Source organism: Peromyscus maniculatus, chromosome 13 (assembly GCF_049852395.1).
Source record: "Peromyscus maniculatus bairdii isolate BWxNUB_F1_BW_parent chromosome 13, HU_Pman_BW_mat_3.1, whole genome shotgun sequence".
Taxonomy (NCBI): domain Eukaryota; kingdom Metazoa; phylum Chordata; class Mammalia; order Rodentia; family Cricetidae; genus Peromyscus; species Peromyscus maniculatus.
The window spans coordinates 21,286,855-21,313,593 of NC_134864.1; the positions used below are offsets into that span (position 1 = coordinate 21,286,855).

A 26,739-nucleotide genomic window follows, 5' to 3' on the forward strand; every position below is an offset into this window, starting at 1 on the left:
TCCACTATCATCCCTTATCCTATGCAGACTGAGTAAGAGGGTCTTATTGCTGGAACTGTAGGCAATAGCTTCAGATCTCATTCAAAAGGAAATTTTTCTGTAATTGGGAAGTAGATTTTCTTAAATTGCCTCTTCATGCATTATGAATAGTGCTGTGATATTTTATAACCAATTAAAATTGATTAGATCTTTGAGTTATTTCTTTAGAATACTTTAATCATGAAAATCAGTTTGGAATGAGTCCAGCCTTGAGACAGATGGTTAAATTTATGTTTAAATAAATCTATACTTTAAGAAAATGAGCAAGACTTTGTAAGGTCTCTTCCTTGATTTCATCAAAGAATTCACAAAATCGACAGCCATCATTCTGATACAATATTATACATTAGAGTCATGTTTGAATGGTAAATGAAAGTCTTCTACAAAATATTCTAGAATTCAAATTTATATCACCTTGACCCACCTGATATTTGAAATGCATTTTGGATATGGTAGTTGTTAAAAGCCACAGTATAGTTCAAACTATGGGTTCCATCCAAAATGTCCTCTAGATCTTCAGGGTTGGTTGCCAGTCAGTGGGCATTGGGAAGTCATTGAATCCTGAGGACTGTGGCCTCATCAGTGCATTAATTCACTGATGGATTCCTAGTTCAGTATACATTGGGAGGTGATAGGCACTGAGGAAGTGGGGACCTAGTTGAAGTTGGTACATGGGAATGTGTACATGGGACTGTCCCCAGCCCCCCCCCCCCAACTCCTGTCATCAGGAGGTAACACATTCCCCTTTGCATGGTGTCCTGTTTTGCCAAGGCCGCAAACAATGAGATAAGCTAAACACAGAACAAAACTGTGAGGCAAAAGCATCCTTTCCTCTATGAAGTAGAATTTCATCACAGAGGAAAGCCAGACTAGCACTTCCTGATCCCCACTTTTATTAATGCCTGAAAGTGGGAGCTTTTAAAAATCTTACTCATCAGTAGATGACACATTAGCAGCTAAGTCATGGTGTGAGCTTTTCAGTGCAGGGAGTTTAAGATGATGGGAATCTCACAAGGTCAGCGAGAGTAAAGGCACTCTTCATTATTAACCTAGTCTGCATTGCGTGAAAGCTGTGCAGCAGTGCGGTGATTGCTAAGATATTCTCCTTAGAGGCTGAGATGGAAATGTGGTGTGTTTTATGTTATTTATGAAAAGTGAAAACACAATAATTTGTTCCTACCTTGTTTTTTGTATGTCTAAGTGGCACAGAAAAAAATAGTAAAATAAGTTAAAATAAGTTGTTATGGGCTGTTTTTTTTTTTTTTAACCTCTTTACTATTTTAGCTCTTTGGGGGGCCTGCCACCCAGCTCCCAAATAAATCACACATGGAGGCTTATTCTTAATTAATAATGCCCACCCTTAGCTTGGCTTGTTTCTTGCCAGCTTTTCTTAACTTTAAATTATCCCATCCACCTTTTGCCTCTGGGCTTTCTCCTTTTCTTACTTCTGTATATCTTACCTTCACTCTTACTCTGTGGCTGGTGGGATGGCTGGGTGGCTGGCCCCTGGCATCCTCTTCTCCTTTTTCTCTTGCTCCTTTTTTTCCATATTTCTCCTGTCTGTTCTTGCTTCCTGCCAGCCCCACCTATCCTTTTTCCTGCCTTGCTATTGGCCATTCAGCTCTTTATTAGACCATCAGTTGTTTTAGACAGGCATAGTAACACAGCTTCACAGAGTTAAACAAATGCAACATAAAAGAATGCAATACAACTTTGCACCATTAAAGCAGATATTCCACAGCATAAACAAATGTAACATATCTTAAAATAATATTCTACATCAAGAAGTTATTTTCTTTGGCTCATTTTTGTTTACATTTGTGAAGCTCTTTAGAAATGTTAGCTTTTGGACTTGAGTTACTAGAGAGAGAACATCAGAAACTAATATTGAACAGTATACACTAAACAGCAGGTGGCAAATTGTAATCTTCCTTCAGTTATAAAGTGAAAAAAATCACTGGGTGGCGGTGGCACATGCCTTTAATCCCAGCACTTGGGAGGCAGAGCCAGGCAGATCTCTGTGAGTTCAAGGCCAGCCTGGTCTACAGAGCGAGATCCAGGACAGGCACCAAAACTACACGGAGAAATCCTGTCTCAAAAAACAAAACAAAAAAGTTAAAAAAAAATCCATTTAGGTTTACATTTAATTTTAAAAAAGAACTTTTGAGTTCACGCATTAAAAACAACCTCTTTGGTCTAGAGATATGGCTCCAGACATAAGAAATTAAGAATCTAAGTTCAGATCCCAACATCTGCTACTGACTTTTATAACCTAGCACTGGTGGGCAGAGACAGGAGCCTTGCTGAGGCTTGCTGGTCAGCCAGGCTACCTGGGAACAGTGAGCTCTGGGTGTAATGAGAGACCCTATTTCGTTTTTGTTTTTTTTTTTTTTCGAGACAGGGTTTCTTTGTGTAGCTTTGCGCCTTTCCTGGAACTCACTTGGTAGACCAGGCTGGCCTCGAACTCACAGAGATCCGCCTACCTCTGCCTCCCGAGTGCTGGGATTAAAGGTGTGCGCCACCACCGCCCGGCTCAAGAGAGACCCTATTTCAAAGGAAGATGATGGAGAGTAATAAAGGGAAAGAGCAGCTGTATTCCTTTGTCTTACACACACACACACACACACACACACACACACACACACACACACACACTCACACACACACACACACGTGCACACACACATGTACGCACACACACGTGCACACACAAGTTCACATGGGAACACACACATGCACACCTGCATATACCATACGTACAAATTAGTGTATACACACACACACACACACACACACACACACACACACACACAGTAGAACTATTTCTTCCTATTTACTAGGTACTGGATTTTTAAGCAGAGAGATTGTATAATGTGAATTACCTATCCTCGTGAGACTTAGATTGTTAAACAGAAGACAGGTAATTAGAGGTATCTGAAACATGCTAAAAGGGGCTGGAGAAATGTCTCAGCGATGAGAAGAACCTGCTGCTCCTATAGAGGAGCCAGGTTCTCTTTCCAGCACCCACATAAGTGCTTACAACTGTCTGTTAACTCCAATTTCAGGCGACCTGATACCCTCTTCTGGCCTCTGGGCACCAGGCATGCACACAGTGCACACATATACATACAGGAAAACACTCATACATGTTAAATGAAAGTAATAAAAATCTTTTAAAAATTAAATGATAATTAGTGTGGTGGGGAAAGATGAAACAGATAGGTAGATATGGTGTTGAGGGGATCATTAGCTTAGTCTTAGGAAAAGTAACCATTTAGTAAGAGGTAAAGGGAGTTGATCAAGTGTTGTTCTAGACAGAGCACTCTGGGTAGAGGGAATAGCCTGTGCGTCCAGTTTGCGTTGACTGCTGAGGAAAGGTATGGATGGATGAGAGAGGAGCAGGGGGCATAAGAGGTGGGAGTTATTTCAGGTCATTACAGCTAAACCCTGGCTTTTCCTCTAAGTGAGGTGCGATGCTTTTGGAGGACTTTGAGCAGAGAAGTGATGCAGACCAGCTTATTAACAAGGTAGTTCTGGTAGACTTCTGGGGACCAGTCTGAGGGGATGCAGAAAGTCTGGGAATAAGGACGCAGTAATCCAGTCGGGGGTCATCCTGGACTGTCCCCTGATGGAATGAAGAGTGATAAGAGTGGTCAAAACTGGACAATTTATTTTTTTAATTGAAAATAAATATTAATTTTATGTGTGTGTGTGTGCACATATTCAGGAGTTCTCTGAGATCAGAAGAGAGCATTAGATCCTCTGGAACTGGAGTTCCAGGGAGCTGTGAGTGCTGGAAAACAAATTCAGGTCCTCCGGAGAGCAGCAAATGCTCTTCCCTGTTGAACCATCTCTTTGGCTCTGACAATTCACTCTCGCTATTTATGGTAGCTATATCCTTTAACGTCATTGAAAACCCTGAACTAGTGAATGAATTGTTGCTCTTAAGGGAGGAAAAGGTTTAATTCATACAAGCAAGATCACATTTCGCATAACCTGTGAAGATATATCTTTATTATATGTGTTTGCATGACACCTTGTTTAGTGTATATTTTTCATTATTACAAACAGTAGTACTATAACTTGTGATTAAACAAAGCTTATCCAATATGAGTGTTTCTCCATAAAGCACATTACAGCCTTGAGCACAGGAACAGTAGATAGCATGTTACACAGTGATGTGAAGAAGATTATTAATAATAGGTCTAGCCAAGACCACAGATAGATGTGAAAACAAGGAGGTAAAAATTGGACGTGTGACACCATATTAACATGGCAAGGTTTTCTCTACTAGGTACTTAGTGATTACAAAGGGAAATAAAATCATAACTTTACTGAGGGGGAAAAAGCATATGCCACCATAATCTTCATGGCAATTGTAATAACTACAAAGAGAAAAAGTTTATTGAGCTCATGGACCTAGAGGTCTCTGCCCAACGCCAGGTATCCCCATTGCTTTGGGTGGTTTGTGTTGGAATGAACCTCTCAGGTTATGAGCTGGATGGAGAGAAAGACTAAAAGACTGGATGCTACAGGAGCAGGTACCACTGTCTTAGCCAGGACACACTGAGGACCAAGGCTTTAGCATATGGACCCTGAGGGGCCATTCAAGGTCCAGTTAGCACTTAGATAAGGGAGAGGTATATGGCTCTCTTCTTGAACTCAAATGCTGTGCAGTGCCATCCGGGGTTGGGGGACAGCACAGCCATTTTCAATATAAGATGATAAAATGCTTATAATTACTCCAATCAAAGCAGATAAAGTAGCAAATAGTTGCTTTGTTTGGGAAAGTAATCACTTCTTACTTATCATCAGGGACTTTGTACCATGATTCAAGAAATGGTAATCACTTCAGAAGTTTATAGTAGCGATGCTTGACTTTCTAGATGAGCTTAATGAGTAGTCTAGCTTGTCTCTTGTAAATGTCAGCCTTACATAATTGAGTTTTTCTAGCTTCATAATACTGTTTATGGCATGACATGTTGTATACACACTCTGTTATTACAAAACATTAGACAGATTTATCAACAAGTAGTGGTGAAAGAATTAGAATTCAATCTCTCTGTGAATTTCATTATGTGGAGGAGGAAAAATTGGATGTTTTCCTCGCTGTTAATTGACACACAGAATAACTCCATGTGTCGCCTCAGCGCCTCTCATCAGCTAAGGAAACACAGACAGCAACAGAGACCTGGGAAAAGCAACTGTTCACCCTGTATGCTTCAGATTACCTTGAATCTTATATGTGATTAATTTTAACCATATAGATACATAGCTTGAATTGCATTAGGTGGTGTTTCTTTTTAAACCATAATTTTGTTAAGTGAAAGATTAACAATATTTAATTTTTTCTTTATTTCATTTATTTCTAGTTAGCATGAAAATAATGGGCTTCACTGTGACATTTTCATGTGTATTTATTACAGTACTTTGTTCTTACTCTCGCTTCCCACTCGGCTCCACCTCCTCTGTCTCCCTCTTCCTGTCCATCTCCTCTGTCCCCCTCTTCCTGTCCTCCACCTCCTTTGTCTCTCTCTTGCTGTCCTCCATCTCCTCTGTCCCCCTCTTCCTGTCCTCCACCTCCTCTGTCTCCCTCTTCCTGTCCTCCACCTCCTCTGTCCCCCTTTTCCTGTCCTCCACCTCCTCTGTCCCCCTCTTCCTGTCCTCCACCTCCTCTGTCTCCCTCTTCTTGTCCATCCCCTCTGTCTACCTCTTCTTGTCCATCCCCTCTGTCTCCCTCTTCCTGTCCACCTCCTCTGTCTCCCTCTTCCTGCCCATCTCCTTTGTCTCTCTTTTCCTGTCCATCTCCCCTAATAACCCTCCTTCTGCTTCCATGTCACATAAATCATTTTTTAGATACTGATTTATTTATTTATTGATATAGTGATTTTTTTCTTTATTTAACTTTATTTATTTATTTATTTATTTTGAATGCCGAATGCCGTTTATTGAAGGAGGGAGGAAGTCTTAAATACAGGCTTACAGCACAGGAAGGCAGAAGTTCGATACCAATATTTTACAATCTTACATCTAAGCTGTTAATGCCCAATGTGCAGGGTACACAGACAAGGAACTTCCCTTAAGCATTCAGGAGGGTGGAACCCGGCAGGGAATTAGCATAGGGATGATATCAAGGTCAAGGTCAGCAAGCAAAGCAACAGTTACCCAAAATGGGGCCAGGGCCCTACAGTTCCCCCCTTTTACTAAAAAATGAGCTTCTGACTTAGGTTGTGTGGGATGTCAGCAGGTCACCTTACCCGTCATGGAGACACCTGCTCAGGCCACACAGGCGCTCTGTCTTAGGTTGGTGAGCGCCCCCAGGCATTACCCATCTCTGAATACTCATTGTCATATAGACTTAATCACGTGTGAGCTGCAGAGTTAACTGCTGCCAAAGATCTCAAAGTGGCGCTGGGCTTGCAATCTGTGTGTTCGACACAGAAAGGACCAACAGAAGTCCTAACTCACCCATAGCCAGTAGGCTAAAGGCAACTGAGCCATTCCCTTCCTTAATGAGCCTTACTGCAGATTAGAGTCCTTGTAAGATGGTATCCCAAAAGCAAATGGAACTTGAATTTATAAATTTATAACTTTCAAAGCCAACTGAAATGTATATAACTATTGAATTAAATTTATCATGCCCAATAGAATGGAAGATTAACTAACTGTTGTAGCTACTTTTGCTGCCAGGGTCTCCACTGTGCTAGCTGTAGTAAACAATTATGAAATGGTAATCCCAGAAACAGTAGCAGTGGTGGCCGCTACCGCTATAATTGCAACAACAGCAGCAGCAATGTCAAATTCTCTTCTGGAGCGTGTGGGCATCCACTGGTATGGACACAACTCCAGGAATAAGAACCACCAAGACCAATTTTTCTTAATCCCAGCATGACTTAATCTGGCAGTTCTGCAAAAGAACAACTAAGAACCATAAAGAAAAAACAGGCAGCTCACAAGGAGCAGAACTAATGGTCTCATCATGGCTACATTCAGGCTCACAAATTTTAAGGTATCTTCAAAGGGGGCTAAATGAATTTCAGGAGGCCAGTAAATGTTGCACAGAGCCACTCCTGTAAAGTAGGTACTACACCAGCTTGTAGAGGATTGTGAAAATGAAAAGGCTTAGCTGGCATGCAACTGTTAACAAATGGAGGTCAGTGACCTTCAGGGTTATCCTTAATCTCCAAGGTGTCTGGGTGACACGTTCTCAAACATAATTGAAAAAGCAGTTACTATACATTACCTTCTGGAGAATCCAACCGCATGGCTACAGTTCCTAGGCCTATGTTAATGCTTGCCAAAGCTGTCCATATTGGGTTCTCAGTCCCCATTGGCATCAGAAGGGGAGAGTTTTTCACGAAGACCCAATAAATCTCTGTCATGTTGGGATTCGGCAGCAGCCACAGGGCGCACTCAGCGCTCAGGAACCCAAAGAGGAACCTCATTGTCCTGTGTAAAGACACAAACAGAACCTGGGCCCAGGATCTTTCTACTGGCACTTGGAGGGGTCACATAAATCTTATTACCCTTTCTTGTGTCCATCTTTTGTTGTATATATTTTTGATATTTTGGGGTTTATTTACATAGTCTCCATGTGACTGTAGATATTTATTTGTAAAACAAATCTATAGAAGTGCCGTAGAGTTCTTTTCCAAATTATGAGAGTGAGGCAGGTCTTCAAAACTCTGTACCTTCAAGGGAGGGCGCAGTAGATAGACTGATGGTAGTGTATTTGCCACAAGCTTGCTTTATAGCCAAAGGTAGATGTGTGGGGAGTGGTAGTGCACTTTCTCCCCCAAACCCTTCTAAACTATAACTTCACATCTAGTTCTAGACCTCAAGGTGTTATTGAAGAATTCTTATTTTAATGTAATAGATTATTTGTTGGATGTTTTCAAAGGCAGTTTATTTTTTTTGAGTTTTCTTCGTGACTGTCAGTAAGCAGTTGGTAATTAGACTTTGGCTATAATGTTCCTATTTAGTTTGTTGATCACACAGTCCACCTATTTCAGAAAGAAGTAGCGGCTGTGAGATTAAGGTTGCTCTCTTTTATGTTATGAACACCATAGTGAGTTGAGTGTGGTGAACTTAATGTGTCATTCTACACCAAATACAAAGGCAGATGGGTAGTGTGCAGTTTAAAATCTGTGAAAATAGGAAACAGATGGGCGGTTTAAATGTCCCAATGAAAATGTATGTGTGGAGAGATGACTTTTGAAGTTAGAAAAAAATAAGAATGAGTTAGGAATTCTACAGTTAAAGTGAAAAAAAAAAAACGTACAAATAGTTCAAAAAGGGGGACATTAAGTGTGGAATTAGTTGAGTTCAGTTGTCAGGATTTTTAAAGTACAAAAAAAAAAGCATCAGATTATACCACGATACTCAGCTACTCTTAATCGGAAACTCTTTTGTTTTCTTATGAACATGTAGACTGTGGACAGGATCTTTTTGACTTGAACTATTTCTAGATAATTGTACATAGTCTTGTGAATTGTGTTGTCAGAATTAAGTTGTTTAATTTCAAATAACAAACTAGCTTTTAAAAACAGTGAATTGAAACAAAAGAGAAAATGAACACAGATGTTGAAGTGGTCACAGGAAGGGTAGCAGTCGGCCAGTTATACATTCTGTCTCCCTCAGGTGGCAGTGCCACTTAACTTCCACTCAAGGCTGGGCAGCGTAAGTCTTTGGGCGTCAGCTCCCTACAGGAGTTTACTCCTGTGGGTGGAAGGAACAAGTAGTCACAAAACGTGTCGGTTGATTGACCCTAGGACTTTCAATGAACTGTAGTTCTGCAAGAAAGATGGTAATAGTGATATTCATGGGTAGAAATGCTGTATATATGTTATTCTCAGAAAAGTTATACATTATTCCATGGAAGAATATATATATTCTTTTTATAATTAATATTGAAATGACTTAATTGCTGAGTAATAAAATTATTCCAAGGACATACTATTGAGTTAAAACTTCTTTAAGGATTTAGTATAACTGAGGTAAAATGTTCATTAGATTTTGATAAATATTCTTCAAATCTGAATTTCGAATAGGATGTAATTAAAAAACCAAAAACCAAAAACAAAGGCTACCAGATAGTAATGAGTTCTTTCATATTAAGTTATACCATTACTAACCTGTATGATTATTGTACCAATTTATGACAGAAAATGTCATACCCTATTATAGTCAAATAATATGAAAGCCCTATTCTTTGTAGTTTAATTTCTGTCATAATTGAATTGCTCTTTTCTGGTCCTCCAACCCTCTCTTCCCCCTGACTCAGAGATGTAGCACCAGGGATAACATTTTATAAAATAACTTACACAGTTATTAAAATTCTTCTGTGTCAGAACTAGATATTAGTGGAGTAGGACTTCTTTTGTAAAATAATTCTGTTCATCTTCTTAGAAGAGGTCCATGGTGGGTCTGATATTTTGGGAATTCCAGATGTGTGGGTCATAGAGACATACTAGTCTACAGGAAGGGCGATTTCCTTTTTATTTTTATATTTTTAGTAGATGTTTAGATATTTAATATATTCTTTGAATAATTAATACATGTATGTGAAGTATCATGAATCATATCTACTCTCCAGCACATTCAGCTTGCACTAGGTCCACCAACACATTTCTACACCATTTTAATGTCTTTCCTATTTTTCTTTTTCTTTGAGAACACAACCCGCTGAGTACAGTGTGATGACCTTATACACATAGATGTGGGATTAACCACTGGGGCACGGACAAGGTATTAGTGGTCCCACGCCCAAGAAAAAGTGACTTCTTCCCACAGGATTCAGCAGCTGCCGAAGGGTCTTCAGCTATGGCTGGGGCCTTAGGACTGCCACCCCATCCATGCTGGATGTTTAACTTGTCTTGATCTTGTGTAGGAAACCACAGCTGCTATGGGTTCCTGTGTGGACAGCCATGTTGTGTCTAGAAGGCAGCATTTCACAGTGCTTCTGCCTGTCCTCTGGCCCTGACATTCTTTCGTTTTATGTCGCTCTGCCTCGTAGGTAGAGGTGGTGTGAGAAACGCAAGGGAGCTGCATTTCTCCCTTTGTTTTTCTATTCCTGGGAATAGTGGTAGAGGATGTTGTCTAAGTCTCTGCAAAAAATGCCACTCTGTCTTTGCTTTTGTCATTTGGACTAGAGCGGTTCTCACACAGATGATCATAGCAGGTAGGTACTGAGAGCCTAAGCAGATTGGCAGCACAGGAAAGCTTCTCTTAGCCCAAATTCTCAATCCAGGCCTTCAGAGATGGCTCAGTGGTTAGTACAAGGGCACTTACTGCCCTTCTGGAGGGCCAGGGCTCCGTTCCCAGCACCCATAGCAGGCGGCTCCCCACCACCTTCAGGGGATCTGATGTCCTTCTTTGACCTCCATGAGCACTCCCCAAACATGGTAGTCACACACACATACACACAAATAAAACTTAAAAAATAATGTAAGGTCTCTCTCTCTGGGGGTAGGATTTCACTTGCAGACTTCCTTCAAAGAAGGGAAGAATTAATAAATATTTAAAAATATTCTCTAGTCTAAATTGGTAAAAGTCATATTTACTCAGTTTGTACCAAAAATCTATGACTTACTTAAAATTGTATCAGTTGATATAGTCATGTACTTATGTTAGCAATATATAAAGACTTTTAAATGATTTCTATAATAAAGAACCACAAAAGGTTTCTGATTCATGACATTATCTGTCTGATTGATTGGCAAGTCTGAATTGCCCTACCTCTGAAGAGTGCGTTCTTCATTTTCCTGAACGTGACTTTCTCTCTCAGCCTACCTCTGCAACACTGCTTCTTCTTTCCACGTCTTCCTCAGTATTCAGTTTGCCATGCCCTTCATCAAGGACTCTTTGAAACAGGGATCCCCTGAAATGCAGCACAGAAGTGTCCTGTTGGTAACAGTCACACGAGGGAGGCTGTATTGTTTGTTATCTTGGCTATACTTTTCTATACATGTGCATCTTTAAGTTTGTTTTTTTCTACGAAGCCTCCTTAGATTACTCGTCTACTGATATCTTAGACATGCCTTAAACTTTAACATTTATGTGCTTTCCTGCTTACATATTCTCATGTGAGCAGCTGTCCCGACATGCTGTAAGGACCTTTGAAGAGAAGTATGGGATGTCTGTATTTGTGTGTTCTAACTTTGACCGAGCATGTGCTGCACAGGAACTCTGCTGAGTACTGATGAACAATACTTGACATAGCACTCTACACACAGTACACAGTCAGCAGAGTTGTTTTCTCATTAAACGTGGGAAATAAGAGCAGTCTAGATGCATACAGTGAAGATCAAACTTATCTATTTGCTATCTTCATGTTTTCTTCAGGGAAGGAAACAGAAAAGGCCAAGGAGCGCTATGACAAAGCTACAATGAAGCTTCATATGCTGCATAATCAGTATGTATTGGCACTGAAGGGGGCCCAGCTCCATCAGAGTCAGTATTACGATACCACACTTCCTCTGCTGCTGGACTCTGTGCAAAAGATGCAAGAAGAAATGATAAAAGCACTGTAAGATACACTTCCTGTTTATCATGAAATCCCTTCAAAATCCAATTCAGCGTTTCTCCCAGTTACACATCTGCTCTAGAAACTGCAGGATTACGTAGACCACTGGGCCTCTCAGACTTGTTAAACTTTTTTCTTGAGTTTTACTTGTGATGTTCCTTCACTTATGCTCATGACCTAGCATGCCCAAAGGATAGACCTCTATATATTGTATTTGTTATTTACTTTGCTGTTCCATTTAGCTATGTGTTTAAATGAAAAATAGTGTGTTCATTGAATATCTGCTTGGGAATGCATATGTGGGCCAAGTTTCTTACCTTTTAAGGAGTTAATAGTGCATTACAGTTAGTAAGTTACATGCACATACACATTGTCCTGTACATAGGAGCAGAAAATGATGAGCCATTTTGATGAACTTCTCTTCCTTTATTTTCTGCTTGAGCATTTTGCAAATCTTTAGATTCAGTTTTCTTTCACTGAAAATGTGTGTGGGATTTTTTTTTTCCTGATTCAATTTAACTTTGTGTCCCTAACACTATTTTTCTATTAAAACAAAGCTATTAGTTGGGTGTGGACTTTTAGTCCCTGCACTCAGAGACATTGGCAGGCACAGATCCCTCTGAGTTTGAAGCCAGCCTTGTCTGCATGGTGTGTTCCTGTCTAGCCAGGGCTATATAGTGAAACCCTGTGTCTCAAAAACCAAGCAACCAAGCAACCAACCAACCATCCAACCAACCAACCAACCAACCAACCAACCAACCAACCAAACAAACAAACAAACAAAAAGCCTTAACAGTAATTGAAGTAATGTACAAGGGAAGTTTGTAAGCAGTAATTTTGATTCATAAGTAATTATTTTAGAAAAGAGACAAACCCTGTTTTATGTTTATCTGAATATATGCAGAATAGGCTTATTTGCCCATACTTTGCTTGAAACTAATAATAATCAGTATTTATAAAGCACAGCCTGTAAAAGTAGGGGATCTGGTCTGTGTGACAGGATTCTTTTCCTTTCTCTTTAATTAGAATAAGCTAATAACCTTGATGAAATTTTTGCTGCAGATTGGAGGTCAGGAGAAGAAACAGATGCCACAAAAGATGAACTAAGATCTATCTGTCTATTTATTTGTCTATCTGTCTCATATATATCTATCCATCCCCAGGACTAAGAGGAGAGTGGGACATTTGAGGAGTGTCTTACACTAGGAAGAAACAATGGAACAGGGGTTTGTCAGAGCTCTGTGCTCCAGAATCCCGTGTTTCTAATAGAATATTGAAGAGTAGAAAGTTATTAGTACTGACTGTCCCTGCCTCTTGGACATGTCGTATACATACTGGAATTGGTAATGGTGTGTTTAAATTATTGCACAGTTACATAACCCCTTCATGTTCCATGTGTACCAAATACAGTGGTGCACAAATCTACCACGCTTCAAACACCGATACTGCATTTCTTATGTTTATTGTTCTGATTCCTTTCTGGGTCTGTGTTTCTCTTGCCAAAACATTAACATATACAATTTTATTTTTGCTTTCAGAAAAGGTATATTTGATGAATATAGCCAGATAACAAGCCTTGTTACAGAGGAAATAGTGAATGTCCATAAAGAGATTCAGATGTCCGTCGAACAGATAGACCCTAGCACAGAATATAATAATTTCATAGATGTTCACAGGTATGGCATTTTCATTCCTTTTAAGCTGTTTATGAAGATACTGTTTCTTATAATAGAGTATTTAACAAACTTAAGAGATAATCTTATTAGAGCAGTTTATTTTATATGAATTTATCTTTTATTTTTAAAAGACTGTCTTAAAGTTGGTAACTAATTTATAAAATTATATTTAATACTTTCAATTGACATTTCATTATTTAAATCCATATTTAACCTATGAAATTGTATTTCCTTGACATTTACATAATAAATGACACTATGAGCTTCTATGTGTATTAATTTTTCTGAGGCACTAATTTCTTTCCTTTGTATACATCTTGTTTTATACTTTAAAAAATTGTGATGTTGATAAACTGGCTTAATGTGTGTATATATATTCTATAAATGAAGAAACCAAGACTCAGGTTACATGACTGGATCTTTAATGCCTAGGGTTTTCTCTGAATTATACGATTGTGTTTACTTTGTTAGCATAATTTAGAATAATATTAAATATTTTGCCTTTGGTATGCACTGAGATGGATTATGATAGTATATTAATATTGATTAGAATTATTTGGCATACTTTACTAGAACAACAGCTGCTAAAGAACAAGAAATCGAATTTGATACTTCCTTATTAGAAGAAAATGAAAACCTTCAGGCAAATGAGATCATGTGGAATAATTTAACAGCAGACAGTTTGCAAGTAATGTGAGTACTTAGAAAATCATAACAGTGTAAAATGAGTGCTATATCGCCTTATAGTTATTGTGTTTCATCAGCTTTAAATCCTCAGTGTTTTGCAAGTAATAAAAAGTAAGTTTGGTTAGAATGCTGTATTTCTTGTGTGTGTATGTTTGTATGTTCTGTGTGTTGTATATGTGTGATTTGTGGGGTGCGTTCCTATGCAGAGAGGCCAGAGCAGGACATTGAATGTACTCCTCTATTGCTCTCTGCCTGACTGCCTCGAGTCTCTCACTGAACTGGAAGCTTACTCATTAGCCCGGCTGGCTGGACATCAGCATTTGGAACTCACCTGTCTCTGCCTCCCGGTGCTGGGAATATAGGTTGTACCATCATGCAGGCTTTTCTGTGGTGGTGCTTGGGATGGAACTCAGGTCTTTATGCGCACCACACAGCAAGTGTTCTTGCTTTTACTCACTGCGCGGGCACAACCTCCAGACGACATAGTTTGGGCAACATATTAATTTTCCTCATTGTTATCACCAATTGTAGTAATTTTAAAAATCTGAATTTTTTTGTGATATTGCATTAATATTCCACTGGTTGCTGCCAGTATACTAGAATGATGCTTTATTCTTTTAAAATTTTATATATACTCTGTATTTTATTCTCAGTACCTAGTGTCAGAGTCCTTTTGGCAATATGGACACTGAATGTGAGAGGTAGTCACTGAAGTCACAACATTAGCCTAAGATTTTACTCCTGATTGAATTCTTTTCTTTTTGAAGCAAAGGTATATTCAACAATAAATGATTAAATCAGCTCCTTTGCCTTGTTTTTGTGTGGGAGTTTTGAGAGATCCTAATTGTTTTTTAATACTTTTCAAATATTTAAGGCAATTAAAAATACTTTGTGAATTGTAAAAATATGATTACGACCCTATATTGTTAAATATTTAAGCCGTCTCATGATTTTGTTCAGGGATTAGAAAGAAACATTTATTGCTAAACATTATATATGTTTATCCTTGTGTTGGATTTAAAGGTAGTAAATATTCATTTCTTGTCAGTATTGGGCATAGTATATTAATTTATTTGTTAAGATTTCCCTCTAATGACTCAGACAAAAGTCCTCATGAATACAATTAATCTATTATTCAGAATACTACAGTTGTACAGATACTCTACTGGGGAGGATTATAGGATTAGTCCTTAGGAATGGAGCTGAAATATTTAAAGCTGGATGTATAGAATTCAAGAAACTAACACATGCTCTTCCACCAAACACAAGTTCATAATAGAGCCTCGATAATCATAGAGGACTGATTATTGTCGAAGGAAATGAATGTGTGGGGGTCCCCTGCATCAGAGTGATGATGGAGTTGATGGCCTGGTGTCCCCTGTGTCACAGTGATGACGGAGTTGATGGCCTGGTGTCCCCTGTGATAGAGTGATGGGGAGTTGACAGCCTGGTGTCCCCTGTGATAGAGTGATGGGGAGTTGACGGCCTGGTGTCCCCTGTGATAGAGTGATGACGGAGTTGACGGCCTGGTGTCCCCTGCGTCAGAGAGATGGGGGAGTTGACGGCCTGGTGTCCCCTGTGTCAGAGTGATGATGGAGTTGATGGCCTGGTGTCCCCTGTGTCACAGTGATGGGGAGTTGACGGCCTGGTGTCCCCTGTGTCACAGTGATGGGGAGTTGACGGCCTGGTGTCCCCTGTGTCACAGTGATGGGGAGTTGACGGCCTGGTGTCCCCTGTGTCACAGTGATGGGGAGTTGACGGCCTGGTGTCCCCTGTGTCACAGTGATGGGGAGTTGACGGCCTGGTGTCCCCTGTGTCACAGTGATGGGGAGTTGACGGCCTGGTGTCCCCTGTGTCACAGTGATGGGGAGTTGACGGCCTGGTGTCCCCTGTGATAGAGTGATGATGGAGTTGACGGCCTGGTGTCCCCTGTGTCACAGTGATGGGGAGTTGACGGCCTGGTGTCCCCTGTGATAGAGAGATGGGGGAGTTGACGGCCTGGTGTCCCCTGTGTCACAGTGATGACGGAGTTGACGGCCTGGTGTCCCCTGTGATAGAGTGATGATGGAGTTGACGGCCTGGTGTCCCCTGTGTCACAGTGATGGGGAGTTGACGGCCTGGTGTCCCCTGTGTCACAGTGATGACGGAGTTGACGGCCTGGTGTCCCCTGTGTCACAGTGATGGGGAGCTGACGGCCTGGTGTCCCCTGTGTCAGAGAGGTTTTCCTAAGAGCAGCTTGGAGCTGTTGCACAGGTGTTTCAAGCCTTCTGCCTGGGCTTCTGACTTGATTTGCCATGGAGGTTTTCAGTGTCACCCATCTGTAAGCTAGTAGTTCTTACCTGGGCTGAGTTTGTCCTCTGGGAGACATTTGACAGCTGGGAACACTAGGCAGGGATGCAGCTGAGCTTTCTGTCATGTACAGGGCAGCCTCTTAGACAAAAGAATTTCTGGCAATGAGTTCAGTAGTGTTGAGACTGAGAAACCCCCCTGTGAATGACAGAGCGTGCTTACAGCACAGGGTGATTGGTAGGACTTCAGGTGCGACAGCACATCCGTTTCTTAATTCATGTGCTTCATGTTAAAGAAATGGCTTCCATTGCTCCCCAGTAACTTTATTCATCCAAGTGTTTTATGCTATATTTAAAGGTATATGATTAATACTCTCAAGAAGTTAGTACTAAAATTGATCATTTATTTTAATGGACATCAAATAGAATGAAAATATAGACACCGGAATATAATGTGGTAATATTAAAAATAGCTACCTGTTAAGAGCTTGTGAGCAGAGATTTTATGGCCAAATGATTTGTTTTATTGGTTTTCAGAGTATAGTGAGAATAGGATTAGTTATCTCAATATATCACTATTTACTAATTTGATGATGAAACATTGACTCCCCCACACCCAATAAATTAAAGACAATAAATCTGAGATAATGTAGTAGATTCAGTTGCTTATATCTTTATTAGGTAAAACTTTATCTACATTTCATTGAATAGGATGTACTCAGGATATGAGTTGAAGATAGACACACATGCGTATGTATGTTTGTTTATTTATGTATGTGTACTTTGCAGTGCTAAGAGTCAATTCGAGGGCTCCTGTGTGGTAGGCAAGAATTCTACCATTATTCTAGTTTACTTTCTGTAGCTGTGATAAACCCTGACTGAAAGCCACTTGGGGGGAGGGAGGGAGGGAGGGCTTGTTTAGCTTACAGGTTCAGGTTCTGATCCATCATTGAGGGAAGTCAAGGCAGGAACTTGAAGGCAGTCCTGCTTACCATTTCAATTAATATTATCTCTGACCAGGGAAGTAAGAAGCAGTTGTTTGTGGGAAATTAAAGATCAGAAGTTATTTCCAAACAATGTTGTACTGTCTGGATTTGTGTGTCAACTTGACACAAGCTAGAGTCATCAGAGAGGAAGGAGCCTCAGTTGAGGAAATGCCTCCATGAGATCCAGTTGGAAGGCATTTTTTTCATTTAGTGATCTATGGGGGAGGATCCAGCCCACTGTGGGTAGGGCCATCCCTGAGCTTGGTCCTGGATTCTATAAGAAAGCAGGCTGAGCAAGCCATGTGAAAGCAAGCCAGTAAGCAGCACCCCTCCATGGCCTCTGCATCAGTTCCTGCCTCCAGATTCCTGCCTTGTTTGAGTTCCTGTCCTGAATTCCTTCAGTGATGAACAGCAATGTGGAAGGGTAAGCCGAATAAACCCTTTCCTCCCAACTTGCTTTTTGGTCATGGTGTTTCATCACAGCAATAGTAACCTTAACTAAGACAAATGTGAGCATCCAAGAATAATTGTGATTAATGTAAGCAGTATGGTTAAGACATTTCTTGTGGTGGTATTTGCTAATCTTGAGTGAAGTCTCTTTAGTATGCATACCACCTATCAATATGACATAATTCTACAAGATTTTGTAAAATGCTGAATCTTGTGATCTAAAGTAAAACCTTGTAGATAAATTTCTAAACGGTGTTATTAAATAAAAAAAACACAGAGTCGGATATAGGGATATAGACGAATTTCTAAACAGTCTTATTAAATAAGAAACACAGAGCCAAATACAGGGGTGAAAGCCTTAGAGATCAGAGAAATAAAAATAGCCACCAGCTAGCCTTAGCTCACCTCACCGTCATAGCTTCCCAAGAGAACCAGCTTCTTCCTGTCTAACCTGTGCACCTTGCTGTTATGCCTTCTCTTTGGCTCTTAGCCCAGCCACCTCACTTCCTCATCACTTCCTGTCTGTACAGACCTCCAGGTCTCTATGGTTGGTACTGAAATTAAAAGCATGTGTCACCATGCTTGGCTGTGTCCTAGAACACACAGAGACTCTGCCGGCCATGTGATTGGATTACGGGCATGTGTTACCACTGCCTGTCTTTTGTTTATGGCTGGCTATGTCCTCTGATCTCCAGGCAAACTTTATTTATTAACATACAAATAAAATATCACCACATAGGGGTGAAAACTTGAGAGATCAGGGAAATAGGGAAAGCCACAGCTAACCTTACCTCACCAACTCTGCAGCTTCCAAATGCGAGATACTTCCTGTCTCATACCCTCACCTATGTGCCTCACTATTCTGCCTGATTTGCTCTCCTTGTCCAGCTACATCACTTCCTCTTCCTGCCCAGCTCTGTCACTTCCTGTCTGTCTGCACAGACCTCCATGGTTAACTATAGTGTTGGAATTTAAGACGTGTGCTACCATACCTGGCTCTGTTTCTGGTGTGGACTTGAACTCAGGAGATCCAGACAGATCCCTGCCTTCCAAGTGATAAGATTAAAGGTGTGTGCTAACATTGCTGTGACTTTTGTGTTTACTTATAATGGCTTGGTTTTTCCTTTGATCTCCAGGCAAACTTTATTTATTAAAGCACAAATAAAATATCACCACATTTCAGCACAAATAAAATATCACAACAAAATGTAATCCCAAGTCTTTGTGTTTTCCAGTAAATTTTAATGAGAAATTAGAATCAGAACCGGTTTGACTTTTATAATGGACTATAAACATATTCCTCTCACTGAGTAATAGTAATTTACTATGTAGAAATTGAAGAACCCAAGTTAGCAATGTATTATAGAACTTAAAAATCAAATTCATTTTGTTTTTGTAAAGCCCATGAACGAAGAGTGACATTAATATTTTAAAATGTTGCAAATATCAAAAGCATTGTTATTTTTGTGGCACATGAAAGCCACGTGAAACTTGGCCATCAGAGTACACAATTAAAGCTGTATTGGTGCACAGCCACGTTCACTCACTCTTCATCTGTGGGTGATTTCATAGCAGCAGAATCAGGTAGTTGTGCTGTGACAGCAGGCTTGTGTGGCCTTCTGCTGTTGGCACAGTAGAGGTCACAGCGACACCGTCAATGGCTCTGTGCCATTCTGAGCGCCACACACATTGCTGTATGGCAGCATTTCATTTATTTGTGTTGTCAGTTGATGCCTAGTGTGTCAAAATAAGAAGAGAAAGTGGGTTTCAGATAACTGACCTTCTGGTACTGTGGGCTAGTTTGTTAGTGACTTAGGTGGCAGGATATCAAGTTAGGTCTCTATTTGGACACAGCTAAAATTTTGTCAGGCTGTAGTCGAGGAATACTTTTGAAATTAGTGACTTGAAAGCTAGTTTGAGGAAAACACACTGTGTAAAAGAAATGGTTGCATTCGTTGGTTTGGAAGTCGAGCAAGTTGAGGTTTGAGTGAATTCAACAGACGCTGCTGGCTGCTTGGTTAATCAGGAGCCATCTTTTGTTCATCTTGAGGAGACACCAGTGAACATGACAAAGTGGACAGAGAAAAGCCCCGAGGCTTCGACCCTCCAAAAGAACTACAGGCAACTGAGGAGGAGCTGGGAGCAGGAGGGGTGGCGCTCCCCAGGGACGAGCACACCTATTGGTGGGCCAGGGCCCAGTGGGCAGCCCTGAAAACATGCCTACCAACACCATCAGGTGGACTGAGCAGGTTAGAGTCAGAAAATACATGTCTCTACACTACATGTTAAAGCAGGCTCATGTTAGGCAAGCTCTCCACCCCCTCGCTATACCCTAGCCCAGCCGGACAGTGTTTAAAGAAAGATAAACACTTCCAAAACGCCTGTTGTGGATAACAAGATTATAGAACTTGCACACAATTTTTTTTATTTCTTACATTTAATTTCCAATACTATTATTTTAATTGTGTTTTTTTTTTAAAGGAAAAAGGGTTGAATTGGCTTAAGTAACATTTTCTTATATCTCTTTAAAATGTAATTGCAGCACCATAGGATTTTATGGAGTCTTTTTTATATTATGACACAATATTTTTGTATTTTATTTTTGAGACTAGACTATAATTATATTTCTCCCTTCATAACCCCTGCATAGCTAGAAAAATGCAGTTTTAGTGCATACAGATGTTGAAATGTATAAAACCTTACAAGGATATCCACGAAAGTCAGGTAGGAATTCACCTGCAGTTCCTAGCTCCAAACCCTCAGATGTGAGTGTCTAACGTGGAGTAACCATAGAAACCAGTGAAGGGGGAAGTCGGAGGGACAGCGGGATATAAGTGTTGATGCAATTCTAAACGGTCTTAGTAAATAAGAAACACAGAGCCAAACACAAAGTTAAAGCCTAAGAGTTCAGAGCACTAGCAAAGCCCAAGACTACTTTTAGCTTACCAGTCGCTGCCATCTCCTTCCCCTGAGAGAGAGACCTTCTCCTGCGTGACCTGTCTTTTTTATTGCCTTTCTGTTCTACCTTCTCATTGGCTCTAAACTCAACCACATGATTTCCTCGTCACTGTCTGTCTATACAAACCTCCAGATCTCTGTGGATGGTACTGGGATTAAAGTTTAGGGTCGCCGCTTGACTGTGTCCTTGACTACCAGAGACTCTGCCTGCTGTGTGATTATGGATTAAGGGTGTGTGCCACCATCTTGGACTTCTGCTAAATGGCTTGCTTTTAGTTCTGATCCCCAGGCAACTTTATTAACATATAAATAAAATCACATTTCAGCACAAATAAAATATTACCATATATAAGTGATAGAAGTAAGAAACAGAGTAACCAGGAGAGGACTCCAACTGGAAAGAAGTGAGAGAAGTCAGTACAGAGAGAGAGAGGAGAGATGAGGGACAAAGAACACCACGCTTGTGTGATGAAAGCCTCAAAGAATCGATTGTATTTTTTATTTACCTAAAATTATACACGATATATGAAATGTGTACACACACACACACACACACACACACACACACACACACACACACACACACACACACACACACACATACCCCTATACTCCTTAATCTTAGAAGAAGTTAAGACTTGGGTTGACAGTGATCTACACAAGAGCCACAGACTAACAGAAACTCCACTACCCATCCTCAGGAATAAACCTTACCTCCTCCTCCTCCTCCTCCTCCTCCTCCTCCTCCTCCTCCTCCTCCTCCTCCTCCTCCTCCTCCTCCTCCTCCCCTCCTCCTCCTCCCCCTCCTCCTCCTCCTCCTCCTCCTCAGAGGACAGTGATGGCTGGAGCTTACATTTCTATGTAATCCGGTGCTGACAAAACCCCCTCCCCCCACCTGTCAGGAAAACCAAACCAAAACAAAACACCTCCCTTCTCATGGTCGGTCAGTGTAGTCCAAGTGACTCCTAAAATAATACAGATCGTCACCGCGGCCCTTGGTTGCCTCCCGTGTTCAGGGCGCACCCGTACTGCTGGAGACTGGAAGCTGCTTCCCTGCCGTCTAACCTCCACGGGTCCAGAAAACACTGTACAAGCTGCCGGGAGCAGGAAGCCACCGGTCTCACGAGCTGCGGCACCTGTGTTCCAGGACAATCCCCTGTGTGACAAGAGATGCCCAAAGGTGCAGAAGGGAGCAGTGGCACGTGGGTGGCAGTCAAAGCTACCCAACTGGGGTTAGGTTCCACTCAGTGAGAGAACGGAGTCATGCCTGCTGTTAGAGACCTCGCTGACTTCCTGGAGGTGGTGAGGTCCTGGACCTGGGAAAAGGACTTACTCACCGGCCACTTTGCCAGACCAGCGTAATGCCTTACTGGATCCTAAATCTTACCCTTTCCACCCCAGATAAGAATACTAACCACCTTTCATCCAAGAAGCCTCTCTTCACAGCACATGGGGCCGTTCCAGAACACCACACCTGGACACATAGAATTCAGCAGATGGTGCTGAGCCCAGCCCCTGCAGATAAACCACAGCTACTGTGAACACCACAGTACAGGGACCACTGGGAAAGGAGAGGTGGGAAGAGTCTAAGAGCCAGAACAGCAGAAAGCCTGTGCTGAAGCAGTCTCTCCCAGAAATGACTGTATCGGAGAAAGTGCCCACTTTTTGACATTGTTATTATTGGGTTTGTGTTAGTCTGTGTATTTAATTCCATTAGTGTGTTTTTTTTTTTTTAAATGAAATTGGGTGTGCCGAAGTTTGTGCCTATGTTTAGTATTGTTATATTTTCCTGATTAATCGATCTCTTGATTAGAATGAAGTGCCTTTTTTCCTTCCTTCCTTCCTTCCTTCCTTCCTTCCTTCCTTCCTTCCTCCCTCCCTCCCTCCCTCCCTCCCTCCCTCCCTCCCTCCCTCTCTTTCTTTTTGGTTTTTTTGAGACAGGTTTCTCTTGTAGCCCTGCCTGTGTCCTGGAACTTGCTCTGTAGGCCAGGCTGGCCTCGAACTCACTGAGATCTGCCTGCCTCTGCCTCCTGGAATAAAGTTGTGGGTCACCACAACCTGGCTTTTGAATGCATAGTTCAGGCTGGCCTCGTCGAAGTTAGAGTTGAAAGTCTGTTTTGTTGGATAGTAGCGTGGCAACGCCTGCTTGCCCCTTGATCTCAAGTGCTTTTTCCCATCCTTCCACTTGAAGATGCCCATGGCTTTAAAGCTGAGTTTCTTGTAGACAAAAGGTTAACTTTGTTTCTTTCTTTCACTGGGGGTGGTGGTGGTGGCACAGTAGAATTTATTTATCTTTATGATGTACACACAGTAATTAACACATTAAAGGACATACACTTACAATGGCCATGTGTAGTGCAGGAAAGGACTGGTCCCAGTTCAGTTGCACAGATGGTAATTTCATTTCTTAATCCTTTCAGTTGGCTTGTGTCTTTTTTGTATTTATTATTTTTTGATATTTTATGTCTGTTTGCGGACACGCACATGGGCGCGCCCCTGAGGGCATGTCTGTGCACCAGTCATGCATGCAGGAGCCACTGGAGGTAGGAAGAGGAGTTGAAGCTCCTGGAGCTGGAACTACAGGTGGTTGGGAGCTGCTGTATGGGTGCTGGGAACTGAACCTGGGTCCTCTGCAAGAAACAGCAAGTGCTCTTGCCCTCTGTGGCATCTCTCCAGCCCTTCACCTGTATCATTTGATTGAGGCCATTAATATTTAGAGTTATAATTGAAGTGTGTGTACAGTTTGCTGTCATTTTAATGTTTTTTTCCCTCTTATTTCTGTGTTATTGATTGTGGTTTGGTTATCATTAAATGCATGGCTTTGTTTGTTTGTTTGTTTGTTTGTTTTGTAGACTCTACTGGCTGGACTTATCTCTCTTCAGTTAAGATTATTGCTCCTACTAATCCATTCTTTGTTTTTAAATGAATTGTTTTTAGGCTGCTGGGGTCATGAGAAGGTTTTCTTTCTCCTGAACCGTGGTAGATAGTTTTGCTGGGTACAGTAGTTGATGTGAACGGCTGTGGTCTTGTAGGACTGGATGGAGTACACTGTTCCAGGCTCTCCTGCCTCTCAGGAGTGTCCACTGAGAAATCATGTGGTATTATGATGGCTTTTCCTTCATATTTGACCTGTGTTATTTTCCCCTGCAACTTTCAATACTTGTTCTTCTTTTGTGTATTTAGTGTTTTGGTTGTGAAGTGTTTCCTTTTTGGTCTTGTCTAGTTGGGGTTCTGTGTGCTTCTTGTGTCTATGTATGTCTTTCCTTTGTTTGTGAAAATTTTCTCTGATCTTGTTAAAGCCATTGTCATGGGATTCTCCCTCTTCTGTGACTGGAATTCAAAGATCTGCTCTTTTGATGGTGTCTCACATATTTCCTTTATGTTCCTCTGCTGTGCTTTAAAATCTCTTTCTTTTCCTTGCTTATTTCTTTTAGATCTTGGTATTTTTAACTTCTGCTCCATTCATTCTACTTATAAAGGCTTTCCCTGGAGCTTTCTAATTGGGATAATGAGTTTTTCAATTCTGCCTTCATTTTGGCTTGTGTTTTCTTCAATGATCCAGTCTCTTCATTGAATTCAGTTTTCAAATCCTGATTTATCTTCCTTATTTCATTCAGGTGTATATTTGTATTTTCTTGGAAATCACTTAGGTGTTTATCGTTTATCTTAGAGTTTATCGTTTATCTTAGAGTTCAGTGAAGTGTTTGTTCATGTCATTTTTAAATTTCTGCAATGTTTTGATAAAGTTTATGGCTGTTCTTTTCAGTTCTGTGTCCTGGGTTTCGTATAGGTAGTTCTCATTAGAGAACACATCAGTAGGACTAGTGGGTTTGATGGGAGACATGCTGTTCTGGCCATTCATGTTGTTCTTGTTTTGGCAGCTTGACCTGCTCCTGTGCACATCTTTCTTTGGTTGGAAGAGATGTTATAGTTTGGCCTTCCTTACATAGGTCAGTGCAAATGCTCTGCCTGAGCTAGGCCAAGTAAAGCTGGGGGGCCTGCTGTATAACTGAACCAGACAAAGGTGGCTCCCAAAGGGTGGGCCTGGAGCTCAGCTAGGCAAAGGGGGTTCACACATGAAGAGGGTTCGTGGCCCCAGGTCTGAACCTAGGCTTGTGGGTTTGCAGGTGGTGGGGGTTGGAGGACTGTCAGGGAAGGGGAGAAGCAGGAAAGGTAGCTTGCACACAGAGCTGTGAACCGTTCTTGATTTTGTACAGTGTTCTCATACTCCTGGGCTACATAACTTAGCTGACTCAGCTTTGTATCGATGGACATCTAGGTTGTTTTCAGTTGTTTGGATCCAGTTTTTGTGGGGCTTGAAGCTTATAAAATCAGAAAACCATTAGCACCACAATATAGTCCACTTTGGTATTGTGTTTATGGTTAGGACCTCAATAAGCATGTTTGTATTGTTGTCTTTGTGTACTTGTGTATTTATACACAATAATTTCTATTAAGTAGAATTTCTTAAGACAGAAAGTAGTAGTTAAGAGGAGGGATTCAGGATTAGGACTATTGCCAAAATCCTCACCCTTTCTATGTGTTAATTTCCCATATATAAATGAAGGTAATAATAATTCATTGTAAGGATCATATAAATTTAAGTGCATATTAAAAACACTCAAACGCTGAGTATATTTTTTTCAGATAGTCATTTATAGTATTTAACTGGTTTTGTTTTATAATATTGCATCATTTAAAAATAAAAATAAAATGCTGTTGTGTTTACACATGAAGCCTGTATCATGGCATTATGGCGAAGAGCTCTTTGAAGTTCGCAAGTAGCTCTTCCATTTGCTATCTCATTGATACGTGAACTGTAATTACTAAAATGTATTTCTCCTTCACTTAATTCACTTACTCTGGACTGTTTTTTTTTTTTTCCCCCTAAAGACTAGTGGTAAGAAAAGGAAAGTGATTTCTTCAAATAATTTTATTCTTCTCAGTCATTGTCTCTCTTGCTTTGAAATCTGTCTAGGAAAACTTCAGCTTCCAGAAGTCATTTATTGCTTGTTATTTCCCTAGTGTTTAAGAGAGTTGCTGAGGCAAGAACTGTCATCAGTAAAGAACTGCTTAAGTGAGTGACTGAGAGGAGAGGAGGAGGAAGTAGAGGAGATGATAAGAGGGTCGTGGAGGTGAAAGGTCAACAGCAGGAAAGAGGACACTGAAGTGATAGAGCTCTCCCAGCTCTCCACTTCCTTCCTCGATTTCCTGCCTTTGCTTCTACCTCAGTGACCTTTGTCTTGCTGGCCCATTCTGTTTACTTCATGGTTTTCTTTTTTATTATCTGAATGTAGTGATAGATTTTCAGGCCTGGGTAGTCTTTCACTACTTGATCAGTCTCTAGATGAAGATTTAAACTGAGATTTTGTAATTTTTTTTAATCATTGAGCCTTTACTCATCAGCATTACTGTTGGGTTCTTTTTCCGAATCTCATTACTGGATTGCTCTTTCCTGTTCTGATGTCGCATGGCCAGGACAGGGGCAAGGAGCTGACTCTTGACCCTGTGACACAGAGGGGGTGATAGGAGGTGATTCACCATGTTCTGCAGCTCCGTAAAACCCTGCAAGGCAGAGCTTTATAAACAACAAAGCACCGCATAGTACTTAACTTACTTAACTTATGTAGTTGTTTAACAAGTAACTAGAGGAGAGAAGTGGTGAAGAGCACAAGTTAGTGTTCCAGAGGACCCAGGTTCAATTCCCAGTCTGTCTGGTGTCCATTCACTCCAGGATTTAAAAAACAAAAACAAAAAACCAAGGGAAGAAGACTAAGTAACTTGAGGCCTTCAATTGAAATACTGGTGTCTTTTTTCTATATTATAAAATTTTTTAAAGATAATGTGTATTCTTTGACAATTTCATAAATATATAAAATATTTTGATTATACTCACCTTCTACTTCCCCTCTTATCTCCCTCCTGAAATAGTTCTTTTTTCCCTGAATGATCTCTAATTTTAATGTGGTATTGCCAACTTTATATAGTAGCCATACTATGAAATATCCTGTGGAGGTGAATTGTAATTTTATTGCTTTGTTTTATGGCCTAAAATATGAACTGTTTTGGAAAAGTTCCATGTAGAAAAGGTCCATGTGCTAATGGGAAGGATGTATATTCTACAGCCGTTG

The 26,739-nt window shown here is 40.7% G+C and overlaps 1 protein-coding gene and 1 long non-coding RNA gene across 12 annotated transcripts in view; one reads left to right on the top strand and one right to left on the bottom strand.

The window, feature by feature from the left end:
- The window catches only part of Fer (FER tyrosine kinase), a 368,133-nt gene that overhangs the window by 96,567 nt on the left and 244,827 nt on the right, over positions 1 to 26,739 (top strand). For all 9 annotated transcript variants that reach the window (XR_006062831.2, XR_006062832.2, XR_006062830.2 and 6 more), the window contains exons 5-7: positions 11,383 to 11,566; positions 13,102 to 13,239; positions 13,813 to 13,932. Coding sequence is in view for 6 of the 9 variants with exons in the window: in XM_076549751.1 (XP_076405866.1) it covers positions 11,383 to 11,566; positions 13,102 to 13,239; positions 13,813 to 13,932 (442 nt within the window). In the remaining 3 variants the exon portion in view is untranslated. The remainder of the gene's footprint in view (positions 1 to 11,382; positions 11,567 to 13,101; positions 13,240 to 13,812; positions 13,933 to 26,739) is intronic.
- LOC107403048 (uncharacterized) overlaps positions 5,755 to 26,739 on the bottom strand; it is a 33,840-nt gene continuing 12,855 nt past the window's right edge. Inside the window, exon 3 of one of the 3 annotated variants that reach the window (XR_013043995.1) lies at positions 5,755 to 10,918. This is a non-coding gene — a long non-coding RNA (uncharacterized LOC107403048). Of the gene's footprint in view, positions 10,919 to 19,077; positions 19,385 to 25,114; positions 26,115 to 26,739 lie in introns of those variants that run through there. The other 2 variants (XR_013043996.1, XR_013043997.1) reach the window with 2 other exon arrangements.